Source organism: Phocoena phocoena, chromosome 5 (assembly GCF_963924675.1).
Source record: "Phocoena phocoena chromosome 5, mPhoPho1.1, whole genome shotgun sequence".
NCBI lineage: Eukaryota > Metazoa > Chordata > Mammalia > Artiodactyla > Phocoenidae > Phocoena > Phocoena phocoena.
The window spans coordinates 50,285,157-50,304,392 of NC_089223.1; the positions used below are offsets into that span (position 1 = coordinate 50,285,157).

General features: G+C 37.7%; 1 protein-coding gene across 3 annotated transcripts in view; it reads right to left on the reverse strand.

Annotated features, from left to right (window-relative positions):
- The window catches only part of SLC4A4 (solute carrier family 4 member 4), a 351,925-nt gene that overhangs the window by 207,741 nt on the left and 124,948 nt on the right, over positions 1–19,236 (reverse strand). For all 3 annotated transcript variants that reach the window (XM_065878162.1, XM_065878165.1, XM_065878163.1), the window contains one exon: positions 3,204–3,339. In XM_065878162.1, the coding sequence (XP_065734234.1) occupies positions 3,204–3,339 (136 nt within the window). The remainder of the gene's footprint in view (positions 1–3,203; positions 3,340–19,236) is intronic.

Sequence of the window (19,236 nt, forward strand, 5' to 3'; positions counted from 1 at the left end):
AATTCCTCCCCTCATGGAGCTTTAATTTTATTGGAAAGAGACAATAACAAGATATGTTAATATGCTAACTGCTGATAAGTGCCAAAGACAAATAGAATGGAGGATGAGGGATAAGAAGATTTGGGGAAAGTTTCTATCTTAGACAGGGCAGTCACTGAGAAGGTCATATTTGAAAAAAGACCTGAAGGAGGTGAGGAAATGAGCCAGGGAGATGACTGTGGAGTACAGCAAGGAGAGCATTTCAAGTGCAAACCGCATTTGAACAGCAAGTACAAAGGCTCTGACACAAGAGTATGACCAGGCCAGTGAGGCTTGAGCAGAGTGAACCAGGGGGAGAGAAGTAAGAGATGAGGAGATGAAGTCAGAGATCATAGTGTATAGTTCATGAGGGAGGCAAGGGCAGGTTCAGGGAGATGGACTAATTAGGAAGCATTTGCAGTAATCTAGATGAGAAAGGATGGAGGCTTGGACCAGGCTTGTGGCAGCACTGAATGTGAGATATGGTGAGATTCTGAATATCTGAATAACATTGAGGGTAAACTAAATAGGATGTGCCAGTGGATCAAGTAAGGGGTGTAGAGAAAGACAGGAGTCAAGGAAGACTCCAATCTTTCTGGATTGAGCAACTAAAAAAATGGAGTTGTTCATTGTGGTGGGTAACTCTGTAGGAGGAGATCTGCAGTGGGTAGGTGAGAAGCTCAGTTTCTGACACGTTACTTCGAGATGCCTACTACCCAACCAAATATTTGTTTTCAATCAAACAAGGCAAGAAGTCTGGGCTAGAGATCTAAACACAGATGGCATCAGCATATTGATGAATTAGTTGGAAACATCAAACAAAGGTCCTCTCTTGGGCTTTATCAATGGTGTACTCGGTAACTTGGGTCTGTCATTGAGCTGTCCATTAGTCAGAAAGAGATGGATTATCACCGAACTCCAGCTTTGATCACGTAATATTTCTAAGAAAGTATTATATTTAGAACAGTAGATTCTAAGGTAATGAGTTCTCAACTAATCACGCTCAGCAAATGTTACTGAGCACCTATTACGTACCAAGTGCTGCAAAGCACTGGGAATACAGTAATGAAAGACAGACATGGTGGTCTCTCCCTCTAGACAAACTAGTGTAATGAGGGAGACAAAATGAAAACAATACTATCACATATATGATTAATTAATTAATAGTAATTGTGGCAAATCCTATATGAGAAGTTATAGAAGGTAGACTATTTGTGAGTATGTTTCTTCCTGGACAACTTCCCCCGATACATGGTGTACTCCCACCGTACTTCCTCTCCAGCTGTACATACAGTCTCTCAGGGACCAATGACATCACCAAAATGACACATATGTTCCTAAGGAAATAGTAAGTCTTTAAAGATGGTAAAATATTCATGACCATCTTAACCTTTAAGAACCTTAAATGAAAATACTATGTCCATCTCATTCAATGTTGAACTACCTATACAATGAGCTGTGATCTCTTCACATTTCTGGGACCAGGGGTCACATAAAATAAAGTGTAGTCTGCATTTGGCTGAAAGAGAAAACAGAATGCTACACCTGAATTCTACTCTATATAGTTACTCACACAGAATTTTAAGATGAAAGTAAGAATCAAAGGAACTCTTCTAGTCGCAGCTGACTACACAATTATACGCACAGGGATGGAACTTTAGAGCTATAAAATATGCATGATGTTAGAGAGGATGTAACCCAGTATGACCCTCATTTGATAGTATAGAAAACACAAGCTCAGGGAGACTACATGACTATATAACTTGCCCAAAGTTAAACAGCTAGTTAGCAGCAAAGCCAAGACTAAACCAAAATCTCCCCAACACTTAACTCATGCTGCACCAGTATAATTCTCACTCTGTTTTTTTTCTATTAGAAAGAATGAAATGGAGATACTGGTACAAGTTTTCACTTTGAGAGCCTTCTTTTGGAGAATGTTTTATGAACTGAAAGTATACTTTATGAAGGACTTTTAATATCCAGGTTATTGGTGCTGAGAGGGGAATAAGAGACAATTACTATATCATGGAAAGTGGCCCCAAAAGAATAAAGAGTGAAGAGCTTCAAGTGGCAGCCTCAGAGATGGAGGAGCAGAAACGAGTTGTTGCCCACTTCTGTATTCCCAGTACCTAAAACAGTGCCTGATGTGTACTATGCATTCAGAACATAGTTGTTGAATTTAACTGATCTGAATTAAATGACTATAAAAGGCATATGTTAACATTATTTTGTTTGTGAAAGTCAAATGCACTGAATCCCCATATAATGATGACAACGAGAGACCAATAACTGTATTATATCAACGTCTTTATGGTACACAATTTTTATATGTTATAGAAGATTTAGTGTGGCATATATAACTAAATATAATGCAGAAAGACAGAAAGAAAAGCTCTTATTGTGAGATTAAAGAAACTTTAGATATTTGTGCAGTGCTTAACAATTTACAAAGCATTTCCATATATATACCTGTATGTATGTATATAAATATCCATGATATAATTCGATATCTAGTAGAACCTTGTATTTACATATTATATATCTTATATCACATACATATATGCAATAGACATTATTATCCACTATTTGTTGATGATGAAATCAAAGTTCTGAGAAACTGTTATGCAGCCGGCAGGTGACAAAAGTCTGAAATAGAACTCAGGTCTCTAACACTTCCAATTCAAGTGAACCTTCTATTCGCTTTCACTGGATGTTTAAAAGATGACAGGTTTTCACCTGAAATAACGGCAAGTTTGTGTGTAACAGTCATTGTCTTTGCAACCTCCCTCCTAACAGGGAATGGGTAATATAAGTCAGACATGGTTTCACAAGATACCTTGGCATGTGGAGACTGTGAACACATATCACTAGGCTATCATGTTTAGGTGCTGGAGTTTCTCTCTTTTAAATATTTTACTATTCAATAGCATACAAACGGAGATTTACTTCTAATTCCTTATAAAGGTTAAAATTATAACAATGCAGATCAATGACTTCAGCAGTGAAATAAAGGGTGTGTCCTGCATCCATGTCAATGTCAAAGTCGAAAAAGAATCCTTTTACTCCTTAACCCAGCCAACCTCATGCTCATCAATCATCTGGGCTAGAGAAAGGAGCTCACAGACAAGAATCCTGCCCTGCCCTTATTTCCCCACGTCAGTTCTACACAGTCAGCTATGGCTCACCTCGCTGTCTCCTTCCACTCCATCTCCTGTCCATCCACGGCCAGCAGCTCATCCAGTTCCGTGAAGAGCTGAGGGGGTGCTGGACTGTCATCCTCCTCGCCCAAGATGAATCGGATGCGTTCTGCGGCAGGAGAGACTGCAGAAGTGAAAATACTGTGGTTAAACATTGGCTGGACAACCCTGAGGAAAGTGTAACTCCGAGCTCTTCCTCCGTCCCCAAAGCTGATGGGCTTCCCTTCCACATTTTCAGTGGACATCTTCCTTGCTGAGCCTTCCTTGTCCCCAGTCTAAAGACAAACAGGAATCCAAGGCCTTCTCTAGTCCTTTAGTTCTGAACTGTGTCTCAGCTCTCCACCACTCTCCAGAAGGACAGTGCTCCAGTTCTGTGTGGCGACTGGCAAAGAACCTTTAGCCCTCTGATGAGCTCAGGTCCAACCACATGACCTTCCCTCCTTCCCCACTGATGACCCATCCAAAAGTATAAGACAGAAACCAGCTTGAGCCAATCACTTTTCCTACAACAGTGGGAGGGGGCAACAGAGCACCCCAATGCTGGGTTTCCCCCAGGCCCCCGCCTCCCAGCCACCCTCCCTCTGTCCAATGCCCAAAGCAGCCCACACCCTCGCAGGTTCCTCACTGCCCATAACTGCCTAACTGCAAAGCTGATGAAGGAATATTTAACAAGATGGAGCCTCTTCTTTACATAAGGGCAGTACCCAAAAATGTTTAGTCACACTTCAGTGCACTTGAAAAACAAGCCCAAGTAAAATATTGTACACACGAAGGGAAAAAAAATTTCCAACACACTCAAGCACATAATTGAATGCCCTACTAGCTCCTTTTGACCCCATCTCCTAAAAATCATGTAATGAAAAATTAACTAGAATTTCCCCCAGGTTGTGGGCTATTTTCTCTTTCTTTAAAAAAATGGAAAGCATTTGGAAACTGATGGCTATATTACAAAACTAAGGCCCACAGATACTCCTTATAATCCCTGGGTAAAACCAAGAATATACATGTAACTGCAGTCCGAGTACACAGATTTATTCATATGCAGAACTTTGTAGAAATATATGTACTCAACCTAAAAAAACAAAAAACTTCCTACCATCTGAAAACCACTATAATCAGGACAGAATAAAATTCCGTAGATGACAATATATTTACTACAAATAAACCCATGAAAAAATATTCAACCTACCTAGTAATCAATACTAACTATTAAAATAAAATACATGTTGTACCTATAAAAATGGCAAAAACTGGGCTTCCCTGGTGGTGCAGTGGTTGAGAGTCCGCCTGCCGGTGCAGGGGACACGGGTTTGCGCCCCGGTCCAGGAAGATCCCATGTGGGCCCGTGAGCCATGGCCGCTGAGCCTGCGCGTCCAGAGCCTGTGCTCCGCAAAGGGAGAGGCCACAACAGTGAGAGGCCTGCATACCGCAAAACAACAACAATAAAAAAAAAAATGGCAAAAACTTTAAAGAATGATCATCTCAATGTTGGCAAGGGTTTAGGACACACGTACCAGCACCTTCCAATTTATGTCGCTGGTAGGAGCCTAAATGCGAACATCTCTCTGAAAAGGTATGGAAATGTTTTTAAAGTTTATCTATCCTGTGAGTCAGCAATTCTACCACTAGCATCTACCACTAGCAAGATGTTCATTCTAAACACATAACAGTTGTTATCACAAAGTCTTAACTACAGAGGTGACCACTACAGCATAGTTTATAATTGAGAGAAACAGAAAAAGCTTAAATGTCCAAAAAGGAGGATTGGTTAAATAAACTATATTACAACCATTCAATCAAATACCACACAGTCATAAAACATGAAGATGAGATTATTGTTTTTTGACATATATATCATATAATATTAATTGAAAAAAATAAAATTACAAAATCATATGCATAAAGCAATCCCATTTTGGTAAAGAAAAAATTACACGTATTCCATAAAATAGTCTGGAAATGAGACAGCCCTCATTTTGCATGGCTCTAATGAGTGTGAATTTCAGCTACCACAGTTTGGTTAAAGAACACTAGTCCCCCAACAACACAGTTCAAATTTCAGCTGGATGGTAAATTAACTGTGAGTAATTGCATAAAATACAATTACTGTATTTTATGTACTGTATTTTACGTATATGTACGTAACATATATGCATCATGATCGTGACCAATCATAGTGCTCCTTTCGAAGTCTGCCAGTGATTGGTCACTACACATTTGTTATCCAGTTCATGCACAGACAGCAAAGTGTGTAGCTGTGCTGCCTTCTTGTCTTCCAATGATAAATTCATATGACATGAATAATCAAAAGAGGAGCTAGCCAACAAAGATGAAAGTACAGCACAGAAACAAAAAGTACTAACACTGGAAGTGAAATCTATGTCAAATACGAATGGAGTTACAGAAGACCTAGCTGATTATGGGAATGTAGATAATGCTCCCGTTCCCCATTTGAGAGACTCTAGATGTACAGTCAGAGGAACTTAGTGAAGGCGAGCTCATTAACATCAATAGTAAGGCAAGTGGTTGTAACAGGATGCTAACGATGTCCCAGAGGGAGTGATGCTGGCAAAAATCTTTCATGTTACAGGAACCCTCAGAGACATTCCCTAACACGGAAAGCGCAAACGATAAAATGTTGGAAGCTGATCCAGACTTAGAGAGGAGAATGACAATTGCTCTGGGCATAGAAAAGATGCTCACTCCATTTCATGAACTGTACTGTAGGAAAAAGGCAAACTACTTCCGATAAGATTTTACGAAGAAATCAACCACTTTAATCTCAATGTTTCTAATGTTTTAAATTAGCAAATACTAAATAAATAACTAGTTTTACTATTTTTTTCACTTCCCTATACCTTTATAGCCAATAGTAAGAGAGATTTTAATGATTTGGCAAATTTTTTTAAAGGTCAAAGGACAATAATAACTCTTCCCATTGATCATTAGGATTGTTTTGTATAATTTCAGCTTGTATAGTCATTTTTATGGTCCTGCGCTACAGTGTAAAGCGAGGACTGCCTGCATACATACCTTTTAAATGTTATGCAGTTTGTTTCTAGGACTTCTATTTTCTTCCTTTCACTTTCCTATCAATTTTAAAACGTGCACAACTCATTCATGTATTCATTCAGCAATATTTATTGAGTACTGTCTATGTTCTAAATAGGCTCTGCTTCAGGCTTTGAAGATAAAGCAAAGAACCTGACAAAAAGGTCCCTATTCTTACTGAGTTTAAATGCTAGGAGGGAAAACAAACATTAACTAATTAATTAATTACTTAAGTGAATAAATAAATTAGTACATAAACCAATAAACAAGAAAAATATCTGCAAACTGTTTTGTGTTCGCAGAACATTAAAATAAGGTAACCGAATACATATTAATATAAGATACAATATGTTTTACTTTTGTAATTAGAAAAAAAGCTTTGAAATTTCTTAAATCTCCAGGAGAAAAAAATCTAAAGTTCCAGGATTTTTATGTAAAAACATTTGCAATGCCTTTCCAATCAAGAAATGGGATGTGGGCTTCCCTGGTGGTGCAGTGGTTGAGAGTCCGCCTACCGAGGCAGGGGACACGGGTTCGTGCCCCGGTCCAGGAGGATCCCACATGCCACGGAGCAGCTGGGCCCGTGAGCCATGGCCGCTGGACCTGCGCGTCCGGAGCCTGTGCTCCGCAACGGGGGAGGCCACAACAGTGAGAGGCCCGTGTACCACAAAAAAAAAAAAAAGAAAAGAAATGAGCTAAATACAAGACACAGTATTGCATTGAGACTCTGGAGCCAAACTGTCTGGGTTTGAATCCAAACTCTGCTGCTTAATTGCTGTGTGATCTGAGAAAAGCTAGTTAACCTCTCTGTGTTTCAAGTTCCCCACCTGAAAAATGGGATGATGATGATCACCATAGTAGCTAAAATACAAGGTTTAAGTTCATTAAAAAATTGTTGACCCTTACTAGCAAAACCTGCCTAACTTCTAAGAAAGAAAGCTCTCATAGATATTAGCCTTGACAACCCTTATAGGTTGAAAATATATAAGGTAAGAAAGAAAATAGCCCAAAGTTCTGCATGTTTTACTTCTGCATGTTTTACTTCAGTGAATTAAGTGGCTTCAGTAATGAGAACACAAAGGTGTGTGTTTTAGGAAACAGCCAATGAAAGAACAAGGGGAAAATAAAGAAACCCCTTCCGCCTCACTTTAATACTGGGGGGGGGGCAGGTGGGGGGCAAAAACATCAGAAAATCAACTTGCTTTACGGATGAATAGATTATGATTCTAAGTAATACCTAATCTAGTTTCATCATAAAAGAGAACCTGGAGAAAAAAATAAGACAGGGTGACACAGAGGAAAGAAAGGAGAGAGAGAAACTCTCAAATTCATCCAATCACCTTTGTCAGAACAGAAGGCCCCTAGATCAAAGTGAAGTTAATGTCTCTAACCTGCCTTGATTTTTTTCTTTTTTTATTCTGCCCTCTGGTTAAAATGTGTTTTGGCTTTTTTGAGTAGCTCTAGAATTTCCTGGAGGGTCCTATATCAACATGGTTTCTCTGACCCAGGTCCACCTGTTGGCAGACCACGTGATGGTCTGCAGGGCTTGGGGACACCCAGTGCTCCCAAACCCCCATTGCCAACAAGAAGAAAGCAAATGTAGGGCAGGGATGCTGTCCACACTTACTGCTGCCACCAGCTACTGCAGCAGACATCACTTCCACACCCGCACTCTATCTCCTGTGGAACTTGAACTTGGCCTCTGCATTTGCCTTTCATGTAACTCTGGCCTCAATCTGTGCATTCAACCTTTTCTCCCACAGCAACCCAGAAGTGTCTTGTGACGAAATATACCTGCTCATTTTCAGATCTGTTCCTTTTTCCAGTCTAGAATATTCTTTTCTTTCCTCTCTAACTCTGATTCAATTTCTAAGGCCCAGATGGAGAGTCTTTCTTTTCCAATAACCTATACTAACCATTCCCAGAGACATGAATCTCTCCTTTATTCAAACCATAACAACACTTTATGTCTGAATTACTCATTTAGGCACTAACAAATATACAGCTTGCTCATTAGTCCCTAAACTTTTGTAGATGCACCTTCTCTCTCCAACTAGGTCACCAAGGCCCTGAAAGACAGGGTCTGTATTTTATGCACCCTCCTTAAAGACCAACACAGTAGTGTGCACCTAACAGTCACTTTGAGTATTAATGAATTAGACATGACTAAATAAAACTTGGACATTTTCAAATACACAAACTCACAACCGCTTGCTTGCAAAAAGCCACTTACATTAAGAACTCTGAAATGGAAAATAAGTTTGGAAAACTGTCCTTATTCTACTCTTCCCCTTAATCCATCTTTGCATGAGCTGCACCAAAATATAGTCGCCATTCCCGGTACAGAAAGTCACAAATAAAAGAATGAATACTTCCGGTGAGCTATTTTCCTCTGCTAGATGCAATCTCCTCCTACCCTGAGGGACCACAACATTTAATGTGCACATCTATTAAGACATTTAATATCCACTGCTTGGTGTGTTATTCATTGCTGTACTTTGTCTTTGCAGCTTTTCATGCCTTACCTAAACTGCTCTTGGCACCTATCTTGGGCACAGTGAAGTTATACAAAAGAGAATGGATGGAAAAATGAGTAAAAGAATGAATGAAACAATGAATAATATATATTCTGCCCCAGTTCCTCACAAGCTATCGTTCTATGCTTCTATCCTCTACCTCTTTTTAAGCACAACTAGGAAAATGACATGATGAACAAAATGAAAACCCTGGAGGCTTAGCAATATTTGAAGTATAGTTCCTACACTCTCATTTGATAACTTAATTAATATTAAGGGCACACAAGCTATCGTTCTATGCTTCTTCACAAGCTATCGTTCTATGCTTCTATCCTCTACCTCTTTTTAAGCACAACTAGGAAAATGACATGATGAACAAAATGAAAACCCTGGAGGCTTAGCAATATTTGAAGTATAGTTCCTACACTCTCATTTGATAACTTAATTAATATTTATTAGTTTTTATTGCATGCAATACACTATGGTATTTGTTGAAATGACACAAAATGTTTTTTAAGATAAGATCTCTGTCCTCGAGGAACTTAAAGCTGGAAGATAACACATAATAATGGGGAAAAAATGCTATCAATAAAAATGTAACACTCAATAACTAACATTTTTGAATTGTTACACTGTACTAGGCATTGTGTTTAGTACTTTCCATTTACATCATTTATTTTACACAAGCCTGTGAAATATCCTCTACTATTATTCTCTTGTATTACTCTCACATTACAGATAGGGAAACCGAGTATTAAGAGGCTAAGAGACTTCCGCAAGATCACACAACTAGTAAGTGATATGAACTCAAACCCACTTGTGTTACTTCCAAGCCCATTTCTTGGCCACCATACTCTAATGGATGATCTCACTTTTCAAAATGGTCAGATTTCCATATGAACAGTACAGACAGTAAATGTACTGGATTTCAGAAGAGGCAGAAATCATAATGGCATATGAAATAGTCCTAAAATAAATTAATTTAACATTTGGTTCATTATCCACTGAAAGGCAATTTGCGAACATGCCCTTTTATTTTTGGTCTGCGAAGCATCCCAATGTGGTCACCCTGCAGGCTACCCAAGAAAAAAAATTTTAATAGAAATAATGATCATAACGAACATTCATACTGTGCATGAGAAGCTTACATGCAAATTCCCTTCTGTGGGTTAAGTGAGGACTTCTGGATTTTGTATTTTCTCCTTGTCAAAGTCCACCATCTGGTAAAGTCTTAGATCTCAAACCAAAGTATAAAAAGAAATAACTATTTGTTTCTTTAAGTTATTAATGTGCTATCACCAACTGGTTTACACAGTTATCATTTTAAGGATTCATTTCTCTTCTTCATTCTGAGATAAAAGTTTGTAGGTAGATACCATGGTTGTTAAAACTTCCACAATTTATCTGATTATTAGGCCATCGTAGTACTCTATAAATGCACTTAAATGTATATATAAAATCCTCAAACTTCTTTTCCCGTTCATAACTATAAGAAATGATAACTAGCTAAATGAATAAATCTCCATATACATATAAATCTTTAACGTACATCCACACATTTTAGTGGCATCTGTTACTCCTGCCCACCTAGCAACCCTAACCTCTTTTTCTGATAACAGCACCCCATTTTCCTTTGGAGAACCATCTTTATCCTTGTAAGTCCACCAAGGCTGAATTACCCACTGTGACACAGGCCTGGACAATGAGAATATCACAACTCTTGGCCACAGCAATTAATTTTCGAGTGGACACTTCATCTAATCCAGGCCAATCAAAATGAAAAATCATCAGCTGTTTGTTGGAACTTCCAGGAAATAAATCTTCACTTTATGCTAAGGTGATAAGATGGTAACAAAATCTTTGAGTGCAGTTGGTCACCTTGCAACCCTAAGGGAAAAGCCTGCCTGGGAATAAGAAACTCAGAACCAAGACAGAAACAGGCTCCTGATGCCATCATTTAAGCACCTAGGTCCAGCCATGCCTGAAGTCAGTAATTTTTCAATGCTATGTAAGGATTCCCTTCTAGCTAAAAGTAATGAGGCAATTTTTCTTGTCACTTACAACCAAAGATTTATGATATAGACATCTATGATTCCATTTGAATGAGTTAGGGTAGAACTAACTTATATTAGCCATCCACATATCAGCATCTTCAAAATAATTGCATTGAAGAACCTGTTCTTTTAGTGGAGTAATCTGTACGAGTTCACCTAGAGTTTCTCCATGCCCTAATCTACCTCTACTTCAACATATCCAGAAAATGACTGCTGACTTACATGCTGGCAGGCTCTAGACAGGTAAATTAGATGGTTACTTTTTCTGTTTCAAGTTACCTAAGAAATTGAAACAGCCAAATAGTATTCATTTAGATGGATAATTTTAAAAAATACTTAGGTATCCATGTATTAATAAGCTCCCACACATGAAAAGCTGTCAATTATCACAATTATCCTTAATATGCCATGAAATTATTATGCAGCCATAAAGAGTCAACAGCACAAAGACCCTAGATTTCAGAATACTACCAAGCAATCTTACTTAGGGGCAGAGTAAGCTCAGTTTCAGCCAACAAGAGGTGATAAAAACTGGAGATCGCTGAGATATTTTTGGAAAATACCTGTGTCTTAGGCTTTCATCTTCAAAATGTTGAAAAAAAAATTTACCTACAATTTACATTACAAAAATGTTATCAGAACTCAAGTCACATTTACAAGATTATTCAGAATTCTTTAGAACAAAAAGGTGGTAGCCCTTACATTCCCCAATTTACTCTTTCTCTTTCATAATTTCTGCTAACACCGTGGGTTGGAAAAATTAAAACTAGGCTTTTCAGTGGTGTTAATACATGTACTTAAAATGCTGCTAAGCCATTCACAAAGAAGTAGTCCCAGTGATGGTCTACCAGTCAAATAAATTTTATCTATGAAACTTCAGGGCACACCATATTGAAACATTGGCTCAAAGACTTTTGGGTCTGCTGATGCTTTTTATTAATCATTCCAATTATATTAATTATATTATTAATATTATTCCAATATTTCAAGAATCTCTATCAGAAAGACTTAAAATTCTAATCAGTCATTTTGGGGTTTAGCAGCCTCAGTAGGGACCTAAAGTAAGTAACTATTACAGACTGAATTGTGTCCCTGGCAAAATTCATGTTGAAACTCTAAGCCCTAATGTGATGATATTTAGAGATGGAGCCTTTGGGAAATAACTGCGTATAGATGAGGTTATGAGAGTGGGCCCTTCATAATGTGATTAGTGCCCTTATAAGAAGAGACACCAGAGAGTTTGCTTCCTCTTTCTCTCTACCATGTGAGGACACAGGGAGAAGGCTGCCATGGAACTGGGCCCTGACCAGGGAACCTAATCAACTGGTACTTTGAGTTTGACTTCTCAGCCTCCATAACTGTGGTAAATAATTTCCTATTGTTTAAGCTACATAGTCTATGATATTTTGTTACAGCAGCCTGAGCTAATACAGTAACTAAACTAACTAATGGTGAAACTAAACTTTTTGGCTTTTTTTCTGGATTTTTCTCATCACCATATCATTTTCCCTACTTCATTTAATCCAAGTTTGCATGATATTCATGAGCCCTTGGGGGGGATGGGCTCATAAAACAGTAATAACCCAATTTCACTGACATTGCCCTAGTTGCATATCATGCGACTGCACTCCACTGATAAATCTACTTCCCAAGTATTTTCCGGGTCCCCAAGGGATGTTTCACACTTATCCTTTTGGCTCCAGCCCCACTGTTGCTGCCCTCTGTCTGCAAAATCACCTGCAAAGGGTACCACATTTTAGACACTGTCACTAGGGCCCAGCATGGCAATGCCACTACCCTGCCAAGGAAGTCAGCTTCCAAAGTTCCCAAGGAGGCAATATCCAAGGTACCAAAGCAACACAGTAGTGAAAAAAAAAAAGCAGGTGACCAAGAAGTCTGGTGGAATATCATAACAGATAATGTGGATTTTGATGAGTCAGTACATTGTTCAGAGTGTTGTCTGGCCCCTGCTTGAGTCTTAAGTTATGTCTTTTGACATCTACCACATGCCAGAGAATTTACAGAAGAAAAATGATTCAAGTAAGGAAGAGAAATTCCTACAACTATGTCTATTCACTCAAATTTAACCACCAGGGTGTATCTGCCTTGTTACAAGGTACCTAACACCTTACATATCTGGATAAGCATTAACTTTTGGTTCTTATTTTTAACTCCCTTCTAGTCGTTTGTTCAGATCAAATTCCCTTCCCCAAAGAAACAGCTTTATCCTGACCTTTCCTTCAGTGAATCAATAAATTCTGTTTTGCTTATTCCAGTTATAATTGGGTTTCCTACACTTGCAACCAAAGGCTAATTTATATAATATATATATATTAAAAAAAAGAACCAAATGTTAACAATTACTATCCCTAAATGATGGAATTATTGATTATTCTTGTTTTCCTCATTTTGCTTACGTGTAATTTCCAAATTTTCTAAAATTAACATTAATGTCATTATAATAAGGAAAACAAACCTATTAAGGTATTCTTAATTGCTAACTTGAGGACAGTCATGCCAAATTAGTGCCAGACACTTCCCTACCGTACTTGAAACTACAGAATCTCAATTATCTTTCTCAAAAATGTCCAAAAGAAGCATAACCCTCATGCACTTGCCTTAACAGCTGTCTAGGGATTCAAACAGACAGTTCTGAACCATATAACAGGACTGGCCATGGTTCTGAAAGGCATACAGGCCTAAAAATAACTCCATAGGCACAGAACAATGGAGACAGGGTGAGGGGCTTTCCATGAAAGTGGCATGGAAAAGTAAGATGCTTTCTATAAAGAGGAACTCATCATTTAATTAAGATGGTGAAAAATATGGCCACCAGCAAGCTCTTCCTAAAAGACTGAAAAGTTCCTAACGCATGTCACAGTTCCCATTTCCATTTTCCTTTAATTTCTCACTCCCTACTTCACTTCTCTTTGTTCTGCCAGAGCTGTCCATGATAAGGGTTATATGATGAATCACTCTGCTTAAGAGTGAATACATCAGCATTTTCTCCAGGCTCAACTCAGAACAATTATCAGCACAATTTATACCCTAAGGTTTCCAAAGTCAGACTCAATTCTCATCAACATTAGGAAGTCTTCCCGATTCCCAAAATAAACTCTACAGACTTGCTGGAGCGCAACTCTCTTCTATACAAAGTAGCTAAATTTACCGCTCCAATATTAGTGTCACAACCACCATGCTAATGCTGCTATTAGATGCCTCCACGTACAAAAGAAGGCATCCTCCTTTCTGTAGACTGTCGTTCAAAATGCCTAGGAATATAAAAGCACCAAGCCTTAGAGAATCTTTAGGACTCCATCCCCACATGGCCAAAATATTCCACCCATCTTTCCTGGATAGCAATATTGAGAAATGTGATTCAAAACATAATCCCGTTAAAAAGGGAGCGTGGGGAATAGAGACATCAAGGAAACATTACATAGGTGCTGATTTTTTCTAAAGAAAAAACAAGTCACATTCCCCACAGATATATCACTGCTCTAAAGATTTTGATAGAACTCTGAACGCAATACAGAAATGTCAGCAAGATTCTACAGTAAGCTTTTCCGCCTTAAGTCTGCTCTGAGTTGAAGATCCAAAATTAGTGGCAGTGATCCCCCAGTTCTCTGAAGCTTAATTACATTCTCGGCAAAGAAAAATATACATAGCAGGTCCTCCAACACTACCAATTTGACATTAATAGTTTCACTGTTCTCAGACAACACGATGCTTCATTTGCCTTGTTTTATCTACCCAGAAGGCTCTGCATTATTGAAACCAACCAGCAACATATGTCCCCTGGCCAGCAAAGACCTCAAAACCAGGCCAGAATCTTAAAGACCACTTGTAAAGCCTAAGAAATGGCACATAGATGACAAGAGTCTAATTAATATAAACAGTAAGTTTTCATGCTATTTCATTAAGTACCTTCCCAAATTATCAAGATCATTTAAAACATGCTAAATCCATTTTCAGTAACAAATAAAATGAAATCAGCTAAGTTTTTAGAACCATATTTTAGAAGAGAGAAGCATCATTTGTTACAGAAATAGACTTCCTTCTAGCTTATCCATACAGCTAAACCACACAAAGCTGATAGAAAACATAGATCAGACTGTACATGTGGGCTGGTTAGGGACTTTGACTTCATTAAAGTCTGCTATGAACATTCTATGTATTTCACAGAGTATTATCAACAAACGTAAGGAAGTCACCCTTTTCAACACAATATGTTTTCACTATAAACTTTCCATGCAACATTTCTTTATCCCTTATATAGAAAGTGTATTTACAAGACTTCAAGTCATCTGGAGATAACCTCAGTTCATTAGAGGGAAGTAAATGAGCACCACTTCAGAAGTCATTATTAACAGCTTCCTGTTCAGAAAGAAAAGGCAGAGAAAGTATTTAGTCACTTCTAAGGCTTGTGGTGATGTGTAAGGCATGGCTATTCCTTAATTGGCTGCAGAATTTCCAATTAATTAAATATCAATCACAAAATTTAGAGTTCCTTTGCCTTCTCAGACGGTCACCTTTTCTTTAGATCCATCACGGGTCAGTTTAAGCTGGTTTAGAAATACTTTTGTCAAAATCTGTCTTTCCTAGAACTATGTTCATAAAATGCTTTAGTAACTTCATAAAGTAGAGATTACGCATTCACCAGAAAATTGTCCAATTCCTCTGTCACCTTCCTTATGCGGAGGGGCAGAAAAGAGCCATGAGCAAAGTGGGATATCTGGGACTCAGATATAGAGGGATATATAAAGAATGAGACAGGGAACTCCTAATAAGACAATAGAAGGTGCTCTGGGTATGAAAAATGAGACAAACCAAAATCTCTAAGAGGAAGCTAAGATCAAATGCCAAAGCCAGCAAATATAAACAGCAAACCTAAAGGAAGCAGAAGGAAGAATCAAGATCAAGTTACCAAGTTAAGAGTGAAAAGCTAGGGTAAACTGAGATAAAAGCAACCCAATGTGGATATGTAGGTGAGTCAGTAGGCCAAGGCAAATATTAAATATAAATACTCAAGTTGTCTAATAATGTGAAAATGAACTGAAGAAGTATTATTGTTTTGGGGGCTATGATGAGAGGGGGGGATTGTTCTCAATGCATTTTAAGGAGGACTTATGTAAGATACTTAAAGACCCTCCAAACCTTGCAGATATGTTGGCAAATTCCCCCCATGTGATCAATGAAGTGTTCACAGGAGCTCGTTCTCACTTCAGGGAAACAGGTCTTTCTGACTTAGGAAGCATTCATTGTTCGGATGGAGTTCTGCACATGCCCTCCTGTCTAGTGATAGCCAGGGAATTTACTTCTTGAGACAACACAACCCTGAGTAAACAATAATCATGGGTGGGGTGATGGAATCAGAATTGTAAGTCCTAGATCCCGCGCTCAGCTCCAATCCCAAATGAGCAAATCCCCCTTCACCCTCTGGCTCAGGTTCCCCACCTGGCTGACATATAAGAACAACAGGAAAAAGGAAGAAATTACAAGACACATCCATGGATGATGGAATTGAATTTTACTCTTCTGCCTTACAAAATCTATTCAGAAATACAAGACAGTGCTATTAGATTCAATGATCTACTAACGTGCTATTCATTCTGTCATTTTTGATCTCATCTTTCATTTGAGAAACAATACCTATCAACAAATTTTCAAATGCAAAGACTAAAAAAACTGAATTTGGCATTTTTGGAGGGAAAAACTAGTAATCCTTAGCAACATTCTCACCCTTTATTTACCCTGCTTTTCAATCAAAGATGTGTAGTGAGCAGTAACTAGGAGTATTTAAAAACCAGCGATAAAGGAGTTATAAAATGAATGAAGATATTTACTCTTCTTTTTTCAATGAATTTATCATCAATTGTGGTAACAAAAATAAACCTCAGTGAAAATGACCTAAAGAGATAAAGGCACATAACCAACTCCAGAGACCGAAGTGAGCAGGAAATATTTAAGATAATTTTTAAAACTGAAACTTCACTGGAAGAAGAATAAAGCACGTGAATAAGGATGACGGATTCCAAACACAGAAAGGGAAAGGCATGCATGATGGTTCACAGATTAACAAAAATACACGGTAAAAGGAAGTAAGCTATGCACAAGGGTGACTTACTGAAATGAATGTGGAAATTCTATATAGAACACATGTTTTGATGTACAGGTCCTACTGACAACCAGCTACTTTTTCTCTTCGAGTAGTGTCTGTCGTCAAAGCAAATACACATCAGCAACCCAAGAGATAATAAATGTTAGACAACATTGGTTATTTCTGAGCTGCACCCAAAACACATACACATGAAGATTATTATACCCTTAGGTATACCCACTCAGTCTCTACTCTTGTCTAACAGAGATTTTAGGAAGTGTGATTCTCTACTACAGTAGAACAAAACTCATGTTTTGTCACCATGTTCCTTTAAAAAGTCTTACTTTTTCGAAACAAGAGCCCAAACAATTTTACAGATTCTATTGTTGGTTTACATAAAAATAAATTACAGTTATTAAATACACTCTGAATTTTTGCCTTATATACTCAAAGAAAAACTGGCCAATGCCCAGTTCTTACAATGTTATATTCATCTAATCCTACATTAAACCACACCCCAAAATGCCATCTAATAGTTACTTGTGATCCCAGCTAAATAAATCCCCTAAACAGCATTCTGAAAGTCAGTTTCTAATCATTTTTCCTGGCTACTAATATAAAATAGACCTAAATATTAATATTTTATTTTTTGGACATTAAATTGGTGGCTACTAAATTTTCTCCTACAGAGTAATTCATCTGAGTCATACGGATGGCTATGTCCAAGAATTCACTTCAGAAACATCAACTGCAACTAAAATTTTTTCTGAAATGTTTGTATGGTATGTCCTGCCATGAATGACAGTCAGTTCATTTGCCTATGAAATTAGTATGCTCTGAGTCCAAAAAAAAATTTACTCTTCCACATGCTGAAATCAAGCTCACTTCAGAAATGAGTTTCTCTTCTCTCTTGAATCTATTACTATTTTAAGTGATCAAAGACTTTGAGAACAATAACTTGGCTTACAATTCATTTGGGATAAAATCGCATGTAAGCAAACTGGGCTACACACCCACTGCAGTCTTTTCTTCCAAAATTTATACTTGTATTTTCCAGAATCACAAGATTTCATTCTTCCTCTGTCAACTGATCACCACTTGCAAGCCTCTTCAAAAGAGAGTTACTAATATGGGGTGTTCTGAAGAGTCTTCAACTTGCTTTCCATTTTTTCCAGCCAAGCAGTATAAACTGTAATATTTGCATTAGTTAGGGTACCTGATTGGAAATATTACTTAATAAGAACATCCATCAGTAAATAGCACAAACTAGGATGATATTATCTCTTTTAAGAACACTCCTATAACCTAAGTATTATTATCTCTATATTCATAAATGAAACGTGTTCAAGGAGGTTACATACATTACTCAGATCACAAATCTAGTAATGGAGGAATCTAAGCTTTAGAATGCAGTTATGTGGATTTGGCTGACTATAAAGTCTGTACTTATTTTATTATAGTGTGTTTCCCCCTTCATTTCCATTTCTACTGTATTTCTTAACACAGGGTACCCCTTCAAGAGCCCATGAACCATTTCTCAAAAACATATCTGGCCACTGACTGAACTTTTTGAAAGTGAGTCATGTTAAAATCTTGATAATAACAATGTTTATTTTTCTCTTTTTAAGTAACCAAGCACTATATACTACCAAATGCCTTCCAATGAGTGCTAAACTTTTGTTACACTAAGCTTGGGATTGAGCCATTATTCCTTTACTTTTCACCAAGCCATCCATTCTATTGCTTTTAATTTATTTTCCTCTGATTATAAATGACTTTAAGAGCTGTCTAAATTCATTCCAGAGCTCAAACAACATAGCCTATAAACTTGTCAGTTTTAACTTTGGGGGTTACAGATCTGTTTGAGAGTTAGATGAAATGTGTACAAACACATACAAGCAGAGTTTTGTAAAAAATGAACGCAGTTGCTTTGAAAAGTAATTTTCTTCAAACTCATCAAACAACTTTCAAAAAATATAAAGACGACATTCATGCCAGGGAATAAACTAACCTCCTAGGGTTGCATGTGCCTAACTTCCAGTGATGGGTGTACACTGGAAAAAAAGAATAAAATTAACTAACAGCACAGACACACACACTCATAAAATCTTAGCGGATTAAAAAAAAAAAAAAAACAGTATCCCATAAAAATTAGCCAAGGACCATTACAATCTTTAAGACTAACTGTCAGGGGTCAATTAGTGCTTATAATAATTCAGTACATTAACTGAAAAAGTACCTTTCCATTTTACAGCTCTGTCTAGAGAACTTTAAAAACAAATGTGATCTGTGTTTTAAAA